Source organism: Cotesia glomerata, linkage group LG5 (genome assembly GCF_020080835.1).
Source record: "Cotesia glomerata isolate CgM1 linkage group LG5, MPM_Cglom_v2.3, whole genome shotgun sequence".
In the NCBI taxonomy this organism is placed as follows: domain Eukaryota; kingdom Metazoa; phylum Arthropoda; class Insecta; order Hymenoptera; family Braconidae; genus Cotesia; species Cotesia glomerata.
In genome coordinates, this window is record NC_058162.1 from 21902051 (window position 1) to 21920045 (window position 17995).

Here is a 17995-nt window from a genome sequence, read left to right on the forward strand (position 1 = left end):
CACATGTGAAATTTAATAAAAATTATGAGTGAAAATTTTTAGAAGCAATTTTTTTAATGTAATTGATTTGTTATTAAAATTTTTTTAATTGGCAGCTGACGGCTAACTTCAGAATTATTAAAAAGATGCTTTTAAAAATTTTCACCAAAAATTTTTTTTAATTTTCACATGTGGAATTTTTTATGAAAATTAAGTTAGCCGACATCGGAAAGTTTTAGAATTTATTTTTATTGAAAAAATTATTAAAAAAAAAAAAATTTCATTTGTAAAAAACTTGAAAAACTGTAAGTACAATTTTTAAAATACATATTTTTGTTCTAATTTAATTAATTAAACAAAATCAAAAAATTTAAAACGTTGGCTAAATTTAGTATTAATAATTTCATTGCTAAAAAATTCTAAAAAAAATTTCGAATGTTTGTCATCTTCTGTGTCATAATTGATTTTATTTTTTCTTCAATTGATGTATTAAATATTCATCAAATTTACAACTATAGTACCAATTACACAATTTATTCTGCAGTCTTGTAAATATTAAATTTGATGTCTTATTAATTTATTTTAATTTTTTTGTCTTATACTAAAAATTAATATTTTTCGATTATACTGAAATTAGCAGAAATCTCACAATTTTTGGAATTTTTATCAATCAATCAATCATAAAAAAATATTTAAAGAAAATCGCACTTTTAATTTTTTTTCTAAATATTTTTCATTGTAATTTAATTGTTACAAAAATCTGAAAAATTGTTAGATGCGTGGTATATTCAGTATCATTATTCTTAGATACACTTTAAGGTAAAAGACCCAATTATTGACCCTGGTCTAGTTATTGACACTTGTAATTTTATTGTAATTAAAAAAAGAAAGCCAACTCCAATAAATTAATAAATACAATTTGTGAATTATAAATTTTTAGGTAATTGGTTTTTTGAGAATATTTTATTTTTTTAATTGGAATAAAATTGCAAGCCAACGCTCTAATTAGCAATTAGTCTAACTCCTTATTTTTTAGAGGGTAATTTTATAACATTTTGTTGAAGCAATAATCGAATTATAAATTATTTGAATGATCTATTCCAAAATATTATACCTCTATTAGATAATAAATTGTTTTTTAGAGTGACAAGCAATTTTGAATTAATTGTTTTTTCGTACAAATGGAAGATTTTCTAAAATAGAGTTAGACAATTTGCTAATTAGAACGTCGAAGTGTCAAACAACTAGGTCAGTGTCAGTAACTGGGTATTTTACCTTACACATATTTAAGTTAGTTAATTTTTCTGGTGATAAAAAATTTATCAAAGTAATAACAGCAATTAAATAATACAAGCAATTTTAAAATTTAAAAATCAAAAAATTTGGCTTTTAATTTATAATATGGCTATAAGTTTAAGAACTATCTAAAACTTATATATAAATTAATTTTAAATATAATAAAAACCAAACGGTTATGCAATACATATTTATTGATTATAAATTGATATATTTTTAAATTAGTATTATATTAATTATTAATAACTTTTAAAATTTTCCAAAATGATCCAATCATATTTACACAGAGCTCTCAACATTAAAATAAGAAGCTCATTATTAATAATTAGTTTGTTTCTCATTTAAAAAAATGGACATGTTTGTTTAATGAGTTTATTATAAAATAGTTGTATTATTTTCATTTATCCATTAAGCTTTATTCTCTTGATATATTGATCTGAAAATAATTCAGACGAAGTTGATTAATTTTTTTATGAAGATACTATATTAAACTTATTGTGCCGTAGCTGAAGTCATAGGAACATTTGTGGTGTTTGTCATTTGATTTTGATCTTGCATTGGAAAGAAGTTGCTGGTTTGTGGTAAGCTTGCTGAAACGGTGATGGGAGGCATGCCGGGAAGTGAAATTGGTGTCGTAACCACCTGGGGCTGTGATAAGTACGGCATATTTGACATGTTCGTTTGTTGCGGCATTGGTGGTGAATTGAAGCTGTATTGAAGACTCGGCGATGACTCTGGAATTGATGTATCCACAAGGAATGCTTGGGCTGGTGGTGCTACTGGCATGCCGGGTATACTTGGTGTACTTTGATACATTTGCTCTGCATCTGAATCAATAAGTTAATAAGTCAATTAAAGTATTTATTACACTTATAATCTCTCGTATTATTCTCTGTAACTTATTTTTGTATTATGCATGGATCTGATAGACTTATCGTCATGTTACTACTAACTTTTAAATAGTTTTTAATACTTAAGTTTTAATTATAATTTTTAAAAATTATTTTACAAAAATGAATAAAATTTTTACCAAAAAATTGAATTTGAAAAAATTAATCATATATAACAGAATCTCGATAATATTAATTTTTAATTTTAGAAAATTCAATTTTTTATTCTACCAGTAAATTTTGAATAAAAAAAAAAGGTAATTATTTACAAGTGGGGTCAACCCCATTTTGGGTCATAACTAGGGGGAAAATTAACATTTTCAAATTTTTGTTTATTCTGCTTGTTTTTACAGCGCATTTATGATAAGAAAAATGTCGTGAAAAAAAATAAAGATTTCAATAGCTTTTTTATCTTCAAAAATTGGAAAAAATTTTGGCTCTCATGTTTTTGGATAAAATTTCTATTTTATCTTTTTTTGATGTTTTTGATGTATTTTTTTTTTTTTTTTTTTTAAAGTACATTAAAAAACGAACAATTAAAAAAAAAAAAAAAAAAAGTTGAATATCACAATTTTCTGAAAAATTTATAAATTTTTTTGAAAATTTGTTAAAATTGTGATAATCAACTTTTGTTTTTAATTGTTCATTTTTTTATTTTTCTCAAAAAAAATATATCAATAAGATCAAATAGAAATTTTGTTCAAAAAAATGAAAATTAAACTCGTTGATTTGTAAATATTTACCAATTTTTTTTTGATCAAATTGATAATTTTTTTTTAATTGTTCGTTTTTTTATTTACTTTAAAAAAAATATATATATTAAAACATCAAAAAAAGATAAAATAGAAATTTTATCCAAAAATATGAGCCAAAATTTTTTCCAACTTTTAAAGACAAAAAAGCTATCAAAACCTCTATTTTTTCTTTCACGACATTTTGTATCATAAATTCGCCGTAAAAATAAGCTGAATAAAAAAAAATTTTAAATGTTAATTTTTCACTTAGTTATGGCCCAAAATAGGGTTGACCTTACTTGTAAATAATTACCAAAAAAAAAAAAACATGAATGTATAAAATATAAAATAAAATTGAAATTATAAGATTATATATCCGCCAATTTTTTGAATTTTTCTTAAAAAAATAAAAAAAAAAACTATAAATGTTGTTTAAAAAAAAAATATTTTTTTAGTTGTAATTTAATTAATAAATCAAATTATTAAATTAAATATACCTTATAAATTTTTTTTTTATATACTAACTACTGTAACTATTGACCCTGTTAATGGCTTAAGCTGTTGGATTTGTTTATATAAATAAATAAATAAATAAATAAATAAATAAAATAAAAAAATGATTAAAAGTTTGCTTATTCCAGCCACGATAGAAAATTAAATTAAAAAAAAAATCATATTAATTTAAAAATGAACTTTGAACATACTTTGTAAATAATTAGGCTGATTGAAGAAACTGGCGGCTGAACTGGTAGTTGTTGTCGCACCAGCAATAGCAGGATCGATGAACTTAGGTGGTGCGGACGTATCTATCGGCATTGATTGGGGCACTGGTACCGTAGGTATGGGTATCGTTGGTATCTTCGGTGTAACAACTGTAGTAGTTTCACCAGGTTGCATTACTTCAGCAGTAGTCGAAACATAATTAGGTGGAATAGTAAACCCTGGAGGTACTGTTGTAACGGCAGGATTGTTATTAACTGGTGGCTCATAATTGACAGGCTGTGCTTGTGCTGCAATCGGAGTTTTAACGCTGGTCTAAAAATAAAAAAATTAATTTATCACCAAACAATAAATAAAAAAATAAAAATAATTGAATAAAATAGTTACCTGATATGGGTTTGGATATAATTTATTATCAAATAAATTTCTAATAGGTATTCTATGAAGATACCCGTAGCCGATTCCACAACCAAGGCTGCCTTCTCCTCCCCATTTGGAGTTTGGCGTAATAGTAACTTCTCGACACGAATCATCAGTAGTGTTGTAGACGTACAGTTTCAAAGGCCTAGCTTCATGGGCTTCAATTAGCGTAAATAGGTCTTCGCTTTCATGCAGAGCCGAATCAGCGCCAATAATATAGTCAGTGAAGGATCTGAGGCCAGCCAGCTCAGCTGGTGACGACGGATGAACCTCTAATACGTGCCATACGTTTTCATTAGCTCCTTCAAATGAACAAAAACGTATGCTGACACCCAACAAACCGTGTCCACCCCATGTCAAACTCGGTACTATTGTTGTTTGTCTGACAGTCTGATTTTTACTGTTGTAAACTGTCAGTTGTAATTCCTTATCTACATTTGATTTTAATATATCCTTAAGCGTGTCATTGTCTTGGTCCAGCCTGATGTTCCCAATAGACACAATAAAGTCAAAAAATGCCTCAAGTCCGGCTTTGTGGCCCGGTGATCCAGCTTGAACTCTCAGGACATGGTAACCCTCAGTTCCACCACCAGGTACTTCGACACTTTGTGACGAGCCCATTATTTAACCTGCTTTAAATTACCTTTAATAGTGTTTAATATTATCATTAATAAATTTTTTTATTTTAAATAATTCGCTAAAAATTAAAGCGGTTTAATATTATAACGAAAACTAAAATTACGTGGCACTGGTAATGTAATGGTACACTTAGTAATGACTTCTTGATGACGTTACGAACTGTCTGGTTAATCTAACAACAGGAATAGTGAATAATAATAATAACAGTATGTATAGTTCATTTCCTATTTAATTTTGACAGCACACGCCATCTGGATAAAAAATTATAAAGTTATTTTATTTCTTCCCTACTGTCGGTAAGAAATTAAAGACACATGATTGGTCGGAATTCATTTCGAGGGCTGGTTCCAACGAACGTTCACAACTTAGGTCCTTTATACACGAGCGAATTTTTCGTGTCAGTCGGTCCGCGATAAACAAAAATTAAATCGCAGGTAATCCATGTTTAATTAAATAAATAAATTATTATTTTTCGTTTTTTTGGTAGAATATTTATGGCTGATTAATTAACAATTTATATTTTTCACCCTTGGCATTAAATTAAGTTATTCGTCAAGCGTTAATTAGAGTGCTATTAAGTGAGGTTATGATCTATCACTTGCCCTGCAATGTGACGTGCATTGTTTAATTATTTTTTTGTGTACTAATTTATTTTTTATCGTTATTCACAGCCATGGTGCGAATGAATGTTCTCAGTGATGCTCTCAAGAGTATTAACAATGCTGAAAAACGCAACAAGAGGCAAGTGCTTCTGAGACCTTGCTCCAAAGTCATCGTCAAATTTCTTACTGTGATGATGAAGCATGGTAATTTTTTTTTTTATTTTTTTAATTACTATTTGTCTTTTTAGGAGAATTTTGTATTGATTATTTATTTTTATTGAAGGTTACATCGGCGAATTTGAAATTGTTGATGACCACCGTAGTGGTAAAATTGTTGTAAACCTTTCTGGAAGGTTGAACAAATGTGGAGTCATTTCTCCAAGATTTGATGTTCCAATTACTGATATTGAGAAGTGGACGAACAATCTCTTGCCTTCTCGTCAATTTGGGTAATTTTCATTTATTTTTTATGATATTATTTTTTTAAATATTGAAAAGAATTACACTGAAGTTAGCAGATAATACTAAAGTTAGCCGACGTTTTTAATTTTTTGATTTTTTTTCAATAATTGAATTAGAATAAAAAATTACTTTTTAAAAATTGCACTTACAGTTTTTCAAGTTTTTTATAAATGAAATTTATTTTGTAATAACTTTTTCAATAAAAAAATTTCTAAATATTTTTAGATGTTGGCTAACATAATTTTCATAGTTAGCGGACATTGAAAAATTTTAGATTTTTTTTATTAATTGAATTTTAACTATAAAGATATTTCTAAAAAATTGCACTTATTAGTTTCCAAGTTTTTCACATGTGAAATTTTTTTTACAAAATTCTTAACCCTTCAGCACTCTCGCTATGAGATTTTCTCTCATGCTCATCAATAACTCAAATTTTCTTTCAAATTTCAAATGGAATGACTATGTGATTTTTTTTCTATCTGCCAAAAAATTAATATTATTTCAGATTGCAATATTATTATTTAAATTGTTCTATACTATAAAAAAATAAAATAAATTTTATTAACTGTGTGAGATATTTTCTCATCGCAATAGTAAAGTAGAGGGGTCAGAATTTAAAAAATCGGGTCTGATCGGTACAGTTCGGAGGTTCCCGTAAGAGTGCATTTGTGTTTGGATGTATTATTATTAAATATTATTTTTAAATAAGTCAATTTTTTTTTGTTTTAAAAAATTTATCTTGTTTGAGATTTTTTAAATTAAAGGGGCTATAAGCATGCGTGCGCTTCCACAAAAGGCGTGAGAGTTTTTCTCATCGCGCGAGTAATGATAGTAAATCGTTTTGTGAGAGTGCTGAAGGGTTAATATAAATTTTTCCAATAAGAAATTTCTAAAACTTTTGAAATGTCGGCTAACCTCATTTTCATGAAGGTTTTAGTTTTTCTAATTTTTAAAATATATGATAAAACAAAGACACTAATAATTATTCAACGTTTACATTGATTATTTAACTTTTAGAGTATCTTTATGCATCATTTTTATTAAGCATATATTTTTAAAAATCTCTTTAAACAATTTACAATATTTAAAAATTTTCTGTGTTGATCGATTCAATTTCACTTTTAATTTTTGAATCACATTAAATTTTGATGTGATTTTGGAGTAAAATATCAAATTATCTTATTTTTGAACAAATAATTGCTAACTATTATTATTTTCTCAAAAATTTTGGCGTATTTACCGGTGTACCATATAAAAGTTTACCAGGAGTAGAAGTATACAAATGTAAACTTTCCTATATCATATAGTCCATATGTATTCTGTTTCATATAAAAAGCTTACCAGTTGAAATTTTTTTTAAAATAAAAGCCTATCAAAGTAAAACAGTACCAGAAATATTTCTACCATATTAAAACACTACCAGAAAATGTGGTAACATGCATGTTTTCTGGTAGCGTTTCAATATGGTAAAATACTTCGGGTACATTTTTACTATGGTAAGATTATATTCTGGTAGAAATTTAAAATGGTAAGCATTTTATGTAACCGAGATTTATTTTGGTAAACTTTTAAAATATTAGAGATTACATATGGTATATCTGATATGAGAAAAACGTTATTGATATAGATGTACTCATGGTAGACTTTTATATGGCACACCTGTAAATATGTCAAAATTTTGATGGTCATAAATTTTTTAATTATTTGTATTTTATTTCACTAATTTAATTTAAAAGGTGAAAAAAAAAATAATTTTTTGAAAATAACGATAAAATATTAAAGCTTGAACTACTTAGTGTTATATTAACGAAATTTTATTAAATATGTTAACCAAAAAAAATTAAATTTGTTATTTAATATAGCTAACGGTCGAAAATTGAAATTTTTCTATTAAATTAAATAATTTTACAGTGAAAATTAAAAAAATATTCACAAAGAGTTGTAACTTATTTTTATTATTATAATTTTTGTAAATTTACTTATACAAGCCACAAAAAAAATAGTTGCCTAATTTCATTAAAATTTCATATTAAAAATAATATTATGAATTATCATTATTCATTCTAATTAATATATATTTTTTATTAACAGATACGTTGTGTTGACAACCAGTGGAGGTATCATGGACCACGAAGAAGCAAGAAGAAAACACTTGGGAGGCAAAATCCTAGGATTCTTCTTTTGAATAATTTATAAAAAAAAATTAAAAAAAAAAACCTTGTATCAATTTTAATTATTGATTTTTTAATAAAAAATCAGTGAATGTTGATGCAAATTAACAACTATATAATTTTTATTATTTGACAAATCCTTTAATTCATTAATCTAACATTAAGTTTTTCAACTCGAAATTTTGTAGAATTTAATATTCTTCAACATATAAAAATTATTGATACTTACATTTTACGTGTAATTATCAAATATTTATAATACTGAAATTAGTAGACACGTAATAGCTCTTGAAATTTTTATAATTAATCAATTACAAAAATATATTCTTAAAAATTCGAACCTAAATTTTTTTTAATTTCTTTCTAAAGAATTTTTTTATTACATTTTTTTTCATTATAATTGAATTGTTATGAAAAATTTTTAGATATCTGCTAAACTCAGTGTCATAAATATTATGTAATTAAAGTTAGCAGTCACTTGACAATTTTTTAATTTTATTCAACAAATTTGTTCCGAAAAATTATTTTAAAAAAATTGCATTTTTAATTTTTTAAAATATCTCAATTTTTTTTTTGCCTAAATGTATTTGTAACAAAAATTATTAAATATCTGCTAAATTAATTATGAAAATTAAGTTAGCCGACATTTAAAAATTTTTTTTATTGAAAAAATGATTACAAAAAAAAGAAAATTTTCATTTGTAAAAAACTGTAAGTGCAATTTTTTAAAAATATTTTTTTGTTCTAATTTAATTATTTAAAAAAATCAAAAACAAAGATGGCTAACTTTAGTATCATAAATTAATTTTGATATAAATATTTTATAATTTCATTTGAAAAAAAAAAAAAAAAAAAAAAAAAAATGAAAATCACCTGTTTGATCTGAGAAGTAATGAAAATAGTCAATAGATGTCACTGAAAGTACACTTGTCAATTTAAAAACTAATCCCCGCTCTCGAAAGTAAATACAGCATATGGTGTATGCACCTCTGCGAGGATTGGTCGGTTATTCTACCAATACAAATCGAGTTCCTACCGTTGTGTATATTCAAGTTACATTCCAAACTTCTCAAGAAAGAAAACGAGTCTTTGACGTGCGTTCGGCGGGATTCGCGTTCGACCACGAGTGAGCTCAGTTATTTACTATTTATTTCACGTACTCTTCATCACTTTACGTACTCGTAAATTCAATTACACGTACCAGCAAGTAAATTAATAACCATCAAGAATAATAATTAAAAAATAAAAAAAAACATTTGTGAATGTAAAAGTTTTTTATGGAACAATAGGGTAACGAAGCCACAACCTGATGCCAGGTAAAAAGAGTCCACAGGGTTGCCAGGTTTATGTTTGACTGTATTCCAGGTGAATGTGTGTTTAAAGCAAAGTGATATATTTTATGTTTAAATAACCCAGTGATTATTTTATAAAATTGAATAATAAATTATTTATTGTGCTCAGGTTTTAAAAAGTGAAAGTTTTTAAATGTTTACTCGAGAAGAAATATTAATCTCACGAATTATTTAGAAAAACTGATTGTCAATCTACCCAATGATAATAATCGCATTATCCTGATGGTTATTTAATGACTGTAATAATAGATAATGTAAAAAATATTTATTTGTGTCATGAACGTCAATTTGACATTTCCCGGATGGAGAGCGAGGAAGAAATACTATTATTTTATTAACAAATAACAAATAAAATAATTACACAATTAAGGCTAAAGTAATAGATTAATTAAAAAATGAAGACACGCAAATTAATTAGAGACAGGTGATTACTACTATTATTTTTTATTTACCTTGGAAACTATTTCCTCGGCGACGACTTAAAGTGTATTGTTTATCTAACGATTTTTTACGTCACGTCTCTTAAATATTTATTATGTATTATTTTTATTTAATGTAACGAATTGTTAATTGTACCAGAAAGAAAAATAAGACTATTTTCTTCGTATGATTGTTGGTGAGATTGTTTGAATTGTGATAAGTCTAAAAAGGAAGTAGACACTGCGTTGGACAATGAAGAGAACTCGGTGGAACCGTTTCAGCGTGTGAAAGTTCGGGAGTTCGTTTATATTGTTATTTTAAAAGCAAAACATACATTATTTATTATTTGTTATAAAAATAATTGTTATTGTTTTATTGGTATTATTTAACTGTGTTACGAGGATATATACACATAATATATATGACCAAAGGATTGACTTATTTGCGACAAAGGACGCGGATTTTTTAAAGATGACTATGAGGTCGTCTGGAGGACGAGTTCGAAGACTCGTTGCTCTTTTTACGGTTTATATTCTTCTCAACACGGACAATATTTCTGGTGCTGCTGGTACGTTTTTTATTTTATTTCTTCATTCTTTAAATATTTCATTTTATCTTTTATAACTATGCATGTGTTTACTTAATACACGATAAGGTAATATTTTTTTATAAATTATCTCTACTAGGAAACTATTTAAACATTAGCGTATAGTAAGATTGTAATAAAAAAATATTCATTGAAGATAAAATGACGCAGAGGATAGAATAATAATAATAGTCTACAATTCAGCTGAATCATCAATACCAATTTCCACGTCGCTTATTAATGAAAATTAACCTAAAAATAATTTGGTGGAGTAAATAACCGGAGAATTTTAATGGGATTGAAGAATAAACTGACTGGGGCTTTTAAAAATGGAGAAACAAGAACTTATATATCAAAACATTCACCACGCCCTAGAAATAATACTTAAATCCCCTTTAGCAACACCGGCTATCAAATAGAAATAATCTAACCCCGATTTGGTAGTAGAAAAAACCGCAGAGCGAATAATCTCCCTAGGAAATTTTTTTTCTGGGTCACAAAGCCGCATCTGTTATGCTGAGAGTTTTGAATTGATTATTAACGAGGTGTTTCACATCTGCAACGTAAGCTCGTTTATGTATCTATATAATAATTCAATGGGGTGCTGAAGGGCGCCAGAGTATCGACGAGTGAAAGAATTTTAGCTGAACAAAATTCTTGGCTCAAGAAAATTTTCGGATGTCTGAAGGAAGACCGAAGTAAAAATTTTTTTTGAAATTCTATTTTTGGTGGAAGTAATTTTTTGTTAATTCAAATTATCATAAATACTTGATACAATAAAATTTTATATTTGATCAAGATTTTTAGATACTTTAGGAAAGCAGCGCCACTTACTTCTGCTGAGAAAAAAATTTTCTCACCTTGAGAAAATTTTTCTCTTGAATATTTGATACCCATTTTATATTATTTTAGCGTACAATTATACATATTGAATGAAAAAAAAAGATGCAATATTATTTGATCTTTCCATTTGACATGTTAATCAATAAAAATATTAATGAAAATTTACTTCTATCTTTATAATTAATTTTTTGGAGCAAGAGAAAAATTTTCTCAAGACAAGAAAATTTACTTCTATCAAGAATTAAATTTTTTGGAGCAAGAGGCTGAATTTTCTCAAAACAAGAAGATCTTCTTGACTTAAATAAATTTTCTTGGATCAAGATCCGTATTTCTTAAAGCAAGAGAATTAATTTTGTTGGAATAAATGAAATTTCTTGTCAAAAAAAAAAATTTTTTTCGCTCAAGAAAATAATTAGGAAGAAAAATATTATCTTGGCTCAAGCGAACCTTTTTTCTGTGTAGATATCTACTATCATAATTGAAAATAAGATAGACAGAGAAGAAGAGGAAATAAAAGAATTAAAATGAAAGAAGAAAGTAATTGTGACTTTAATTACGATTTATTACGATGGTTTAATCTGTCAATTAACGAATTGAGTTAAATTGTTGACCTGGTACACCGTAGGCGTTAGTTTGGACAGTTTAGACACTTGTCATAAACGCCTGCAAGTGTTTATTCATCCGGATCAGATGTCATTTTATTTCTTTGGGCAAGATAAGAGCAAGCTTCGAATGATCGCATCAGGAATTACTCTATCTACTATAGTATATAATAAGACCTGGCTTGCTTTAGTCTTCCATTCGGTGGATTATTTACACACTCAATGTTAACACGTTGTATGTAATGTGATGTAATGTTTTATTTTCAGGTGGTTGAAGATAAAATAAAATTATTAAAGTAAAGGAAATAAAGCTGGTGTGCCGATTAACTGGTATCATACAGGATCGAGGATTACGCTTATTTCCTCCAGTATGTTCGAGGTCATCTGGTGTAGATCAACAGCCAGCAGTAGAGTTTCATCGCATTATATCGGCAATTAGTTGGCATGCGAGCAACAAGCAACAAGCAACAAGCAAACCTGTCTCACCGCTTGTATGTGACTCAGATGAGTAGAGAGCCAAGTAAAGAAAACGTCTTCTACTAGCAACTAGTACTCATCGTCTATTATCATTCTTGATCGAGAACCTGATTCTCTCATCCGTGAAAACCATAATATAATACTAAACAGCTTTACTTGTTTCTATACCTTCGTAGACAACAAAATACCACCGAGTATGTAGTCTGCAAACTTCAGATCAAGAACAAGTAATATAAAATATAAAATATTATACAAATAAAATGAAATATTTATAAGTTAATCCGAGACAGAGCAAGTGGCGTAAAATATAATGAAAAGAAAAAAAAAGAAGAGGAAAACGTTTTGTTTAAAAAAAGAATATTTTAAAAAGAAGACAATTGGATTTGCGTGATTCTACACGCCCTCCTTACTTTAATCACTCGTTATATTGAGTACAACGTAGCGTAGCCCTTATCCTGTCCTTCGTCCTCGGAAACACGCCAGGAACGCTAACGCGTCGTCCGCCGGATATACCTCCCTCGCCTCAAACCCCTCTGGTACCTCTAGAGAACCGCATCGGCCTCGTTTTTACCATTCACCTGCGTTCTATTCACGTAGAATAAACGTACAATGTCTTTCCCACCGTATAATTCTGATGTTCCACACACTCTTCTTGACGCCGATGTTTTTTAAAAATTTTTAAAACCCATTTCTACAATTTATACAACTGGAGGTACTAAAAATTAACCTAACCCGAAACATAAGGTAAAACAATTAGAAAAACGGTTGGTCCTACACAGAAAAAAAGCTTCACTTAAGCCAAGAAAATATTCTTCTTCCTAATTATTTCCTTGAGCGAAAAAAAATTTTTTTTTGACAAAAAATTTCATTTATTCCAACAAAATTAATTCTCTTGCTTTAAGAAATACGTATCTTGATCCAAGAAAATTTATTTAAGTCAAAAAAATTTTCTTGTTTTGAGAAAATTCAGCCTCTTGCTCCAAAAAATTTAGTTCTTGATAGAAGTAAATTTTCTTGTCTTGAGAAAATTTCTCTTGCTCCAAAAAATTAAATATAAAGATAGAAGTAAATTTTCATTAATATTTTTATTGATTAATATGTTAAATGGGAAGATCAAATAATATTGAATCATTTTTTTTCATTCAATATGTATAATTGCACGCTAAAACAATATAGAATGGGTATCAAATATTCAAGAGAAAAATTTTTTCAAGGTGAAAAAATTTTTTTTTTAGTTGAAGTAAGTAGCGCTGCTTCCCTAAAGTATCTAAAAATCTTGATCAAATATAAAAATTTATTGTATCAAGTATTTATGATAATTTGAATTAAGAAAAAATGACTTCCACCAAAAATAGAATTTCAAGAAAAATTTTACTTCGGCCAACACAATTTCGGTCTTCTTTTAGGCATCCGAAAATTTTCTTGAGCCAAGAATTTTATTCCAGTAAAGAAATTTTTCTTTCTATGTAAAGGCCATCCCTGCAACTTCCCGCTAATTTTATATCTAAGCGCTTAAAATTGCACTTGTGACGTTTTTATAAATAATTTATGTGTTATTTTGAGCTCGTCGAGTTCAAAAGTCTGATAGAAGTTTAATAAAAAGCGTCATTCGGCCACACCCGACATGGATAGGTAGATTTCTTGTTTGAATATTGACAAGAACACTATTTAGAAAATAGGAATTGTAATATATGAATTTTATTTGACGATAAAGCTAAAAATTATTTTTTTTTAATTTTCCCAACTACGAAATAAATTGAAAAAGGCTCGAATTGAAGATAATTATGTGAATTTTTAAATAAATTTGATAGATTCAAGCTATCTTTTACTGCTTAAAAATTATCTGAAGAAAAAGGGCCGAAATACGTTTATTGAAAAATTTTTGAAAATTTTCAAAATCACGGAATTATTTGAAAAAATCATCAAAACTAGACAAATGATAGTTTAAATCGAAGGTAATTAAATGAATTTTAAGATAAATTTGATAGATTTCATTTATCTTTTACATCTGGAAAATTATTTTCATAAAATATACGAAATTTAAAATTTTTTGAGAAGGAAAAAAATTTTCAAACACCCACAACTCGTAAACTAACCGGCCGATTTTGCTCATCTTCGAACTTGATCTTGGTATTGATTCACAGAATGAGCTCACAAAATTTCATAAAGATCGGTTAAGAACTGTGGGCGCAATCCTGCTGACATGGCGCGTTATATCACATATATATCCGTAATCAGATATATACATGTATAAACTTTTGAGCAAATGCCATTTTTCGACATTACTCGATGAAATGAAACATGACAAAATTTTCTTAAAATTACGACATGAGAACGGCTACAATAGATAGATTTCTAAAGAAATCTACCTAAAAATTGTTTCTTGAAATCATTTCATCTTAAACTGATGGTTATAAATTTTTATTTTAGACTGAGAACATCTGCCCATACGGAAAATATCTTCACTTCCGAGTGGTTTTTCTAGTGAGTAGAAAAAAGATACATACTAAAATATCTACTCGATATTTATAGAACCATTAATTATCGTTGACACATATCATAGAAAAAATGTCAATCTTTAATTCAACGATGAGAACAAAATTATTTTATTTATCTAATTATTTATTTCAAGTTATGCTGGACATAATAAATTATATCTCAATAAGGTAACAGAAGATGATCTTAGATCCAGCCAATGACGAAGAAATCGAGAGCTTCATGGCTGGGAGATCGAGGATTGGATAGAAGAAAATGATGATGATTTAAAAAAAACTATACGACGTCGAGTGGAAAACTGGATGTGTAGTTACGCTAGAGTACTTGTTTGTATTGTAATGTAAGAGATATCCACTACAAACTTTACCACTACGGCTCTGCTTAAGTTAAACTATTAAGTGTGTAATATGTAACAGTAGAAGTATACAATACAATGCAGTGAGCTATCTAGTGTTGATCGCAAGTCAGACGATCATCCACCGTGAAATGACTCCACTCGCTCGATGATACATTCGTATATATTACGATACATTTTGTTGGGTCTTATGAACTTTGAAGATGAAAAAATCAACTTGTGAAATTTAAATACTTCTCAAGCGTGTAAATCATTTCTTCACATTATTTTTAGAATGGACCGATAAAAGTTTGAGGAATAGATCGACATAGTAAATTTATTACTGAAATATAAAGGGAGTCATTGATATCAACGCTCTCATTAGCGATTTTTCTAATTTTTTAAGTGAATGCAAAAATATTTTAATTATAGAAAAATTATAAAATTAATGAAGAAATATGAAGTGTTGTTAGAAATTTTGTTTATTAAGTACATTATATTGAAGAATTTATCTACATATTATAATTATGTTGTCTAGTAACTTTTTTTTAGACAATTTTCTTTTTAAAGTTCTAAAAAAAGTTAGAACTTGATCCATATAATTGCATTATTTGATTTTTAGATTTTTAATATAGTTGGATTATAGCGAGTCTTTGCGCTTCGGGTATTTTTGTTTTTGCCCCCACCATTTCAAATATGTGCTTAAAATATTAAATATTAAATATTAAATATTAAATATTAAATATTAAATGCATATGGTTAGCGTAAGGATACATTTAATTTGTTTTTGCTATCGAAACGCATGTATTAGCTATAAAAATTAGATGATGAAGGCAAAAATCGAAAATACCCGAAGCGCAAAGACTCGCTAATCCAACTATATTTAATTTTTTTTTTTAATTATAAATTAACAAAAAATTTTTATTAATTGTTTTGAAAAATTAATAATTACGGAATGAAATAACAAAGCTTTTTCTTCTAAAATTAAGAATTTGTTGAAAATATTATTAATTAAAAAATAAACCAGAAATTAGGAAAATGTATTAGTAATTATTGAGAAAATTAACTAGAAAACAAAATTACTAATTGTGAAATTAGTAATTAAAAAAAATTATTACTAAATTCTATAAAAAAATAAGATCACACTGAAGTTGACACATTAGAAATTTTTTTCTAACTTTATAGCAATGAAATTATTACGAAAAAAGTTCCGCGTGTGAAAATTAAAAAACATTATTAGTGGAAATTTTTGTAATTAACTTGTTATAAAAATTTTTAAAATCAATAGTTGTCAGCTTTTATTATCATAAATATAAGCAGTTTAACATTAATATTAATAACGAAAATACTATTACTGTTCAAAACAAATCAATTGTAGTATTATATACATATAAAATTGAAAGTTTTCACTATTAAATATCAATTACATTAATAATCATAAATTTCAGGATCCATGAATCAAAATATTTCTCAAAAAGCAATACAAAAAAAAAATTTTCTGAAAAAATGAAGCCAGACACTTATCTACCTAAAGCGTCGATGTAATCCTGTTATATGATGGATGCTGAATATATACCTACTATAAATCTCCATCTATATAAAAGTTGAGTTAAGAAAGCAATAGATTTTATAAGAGTATGGAATGCAATGAGCAGACGTACATCCAGCACACGTGTTTGCCATCTACAATATTTTCCAAGTAAAAGTACCGGCTCGTCGACTTGACTTTACGTGCGTATATACTCTTATGAGCCTTTAATGCGTAAGCTGTAAGCTGTTGCGGGAATACTTAAAGTACCCACATACACAATTACAATTCACTAACGTGTACAAGAGTAGAGGAAGAAGAAAATGGAGGGAGAGATGCCTTGGAAATGAGCAAGAGGAACAGAATGAAAAGGCTGATCAAGAAGTAGTAAGTGTGCTCAGTAGTGGCATAGGCAGTAAAGGGACGAATGAGGAATAATAATAATAAAAAATATAAGAAACAGGAGTTTTAAAAGAAGAAGGAGTAAGAGAGCCTTGCCGGGGGCGGTCACTGGCCCCGAGACCACGATACCACGAGACATTCTACTCTAACTCGTATCGCGGTTCTTTTTTACTCTTTCTTCAGAGATTATTCCTCTTTTTTTACTCCTCTATCCTCTATCTGTACCTTTGTGGTCTAGCGTCACGTTAGTCACCACACGTTTGTTCTAAGACGGCACAGGTTGTTTAGATAGAAAAATAAAATAACCCACCATAGCAACTTTTATTTATTTTTTCTTCATTTTGCTGACTTGGTATGCTATGGGTTTTTAAAATTTCCGCAGTATTGGAGAAAATAATATCGTGCTGGAGTTGGAAGTTGGAGTAAAGCCAGTAGACCTTTATGCTCACAGAAATATCGATAGACCAATTTCTTTAGCTAGCTTACTTATACTCTTTATTATTATTCTATACCTAGTCTAAAAACAGTTTATGATGCAAGAGAGAAGAAAGCTGTGACGAAGAACACGATTACAGAGAAACGCCCTTTACTTATATTAGTTATTTTCTGTGGCAAGTTCCATACGCAATTCAAGTTTACTCCACTTACGTTATTCTAATTCCTTTGACACGAGAACTTATGCCAGGCAACAGCTGGGTAATAAAAAAATCTAAGGAAGAAATGAAGTTAATGAAAATATAAACTTTAAAATAAGAATAACGATTATTACCTTGTTGGTTTTATTTCGGAATAAAATACCAGTCTTAGAAAGAAAAGGGGCCTTTTGTGAAAACAAGATAAATTAACAGATAATTTAACAAGACGTATTTTATAAATAATTGTCTGAGAGTCTGGATTTATTTTTAATAGGGAAAAATTATATTTAAACTGATAGAGTTACTATGCTGGTTGTTTTTGAATGAACTTTCGCTGCGAGGACAATTAAAAAAAAAAACTTACACTTTCAAATGTAAGATGATGATTAAATTAATTACAAGAGTTC

At 27.7% G+C, this 17995-nt stretch overlaps 3 protein-coding genes across 7 annotated transcripts in view; 2 read left to right on the top strand and 1 right to left on the bottom strand.

The window, feature by feature from the left end:
- Positions 1-1456: 1456 nt before the first annotated feature.
- Positions 1457-4797, bottom strand: LOC123265862 (Golgi reassembly-stacking protein 2). Its single transcript, XM_044729807.1, has 4 exons — positions 4782-4797; positions 4007-4682; positions 3604-3934; positions 1457-2102 (listed from the first exon to the last, which is right to left on the bottom strand). The coding sequence occupies exons 2-4, from the start codon at positions 4658-4660 to the stop codon at positions 1768-1770; spliced, it is 1320 nt and encodes a 439-aa protein (XP_044585742.1). The 5' UTR covers positions 4661-4682; positions 4782-4797; the 3' UTR covers positions 1457-1767.
- A 167-nt stretch (positions 4798-4964) lies between these two features.
- LOC123265880 (40S ribosomal protein S15Aa) lies at positions 4965-8027 on the top strand. Its single transcript, XM_044729846.1, has 4 exons — positions 4965-5112; positions 5350-5484; positions 5564-5729; positions 7834-8027. The coding sequence occupies exons 2-4, from the start codon at positions 5352-5354 to the stop codon at positions 7925-7927; spliced, it is 393 nt and encodes a 130-aa protein (XP_044585781.1). The 5' UTR covers positions 4965-5112; positions 5350-5351; the 3' UTR covers positions 7928-8027.
- A 927-nt stretch (positions 8028-8954) lies between these two features.
- LOC123265853 (protein sidekick) overlaps positions 8955-17995 on the top strand; it is a 42521-nt gene continuing 33480 nt past the window's right edge. For 2 of the 5 annotated variants that reach the window (XM_044729793.1, XM_044729794.1), the window contains exon 1: positions 8956-10253. In XM_044729793.1, the coding sequence (XP_044585728.1) occupies positions 10157-10253 (97 nt within the window). In that variant the 5' untranslated portion in view covers positions 8956-10156. Of the gene's footprint in view, positions 10254-17995 lie in introns of all 5 variants that reach the window. The other 3 variants (XM_044729792.1, XM_044729791.1, XM_044729795.1) reach the window with 3 other exon arrangements.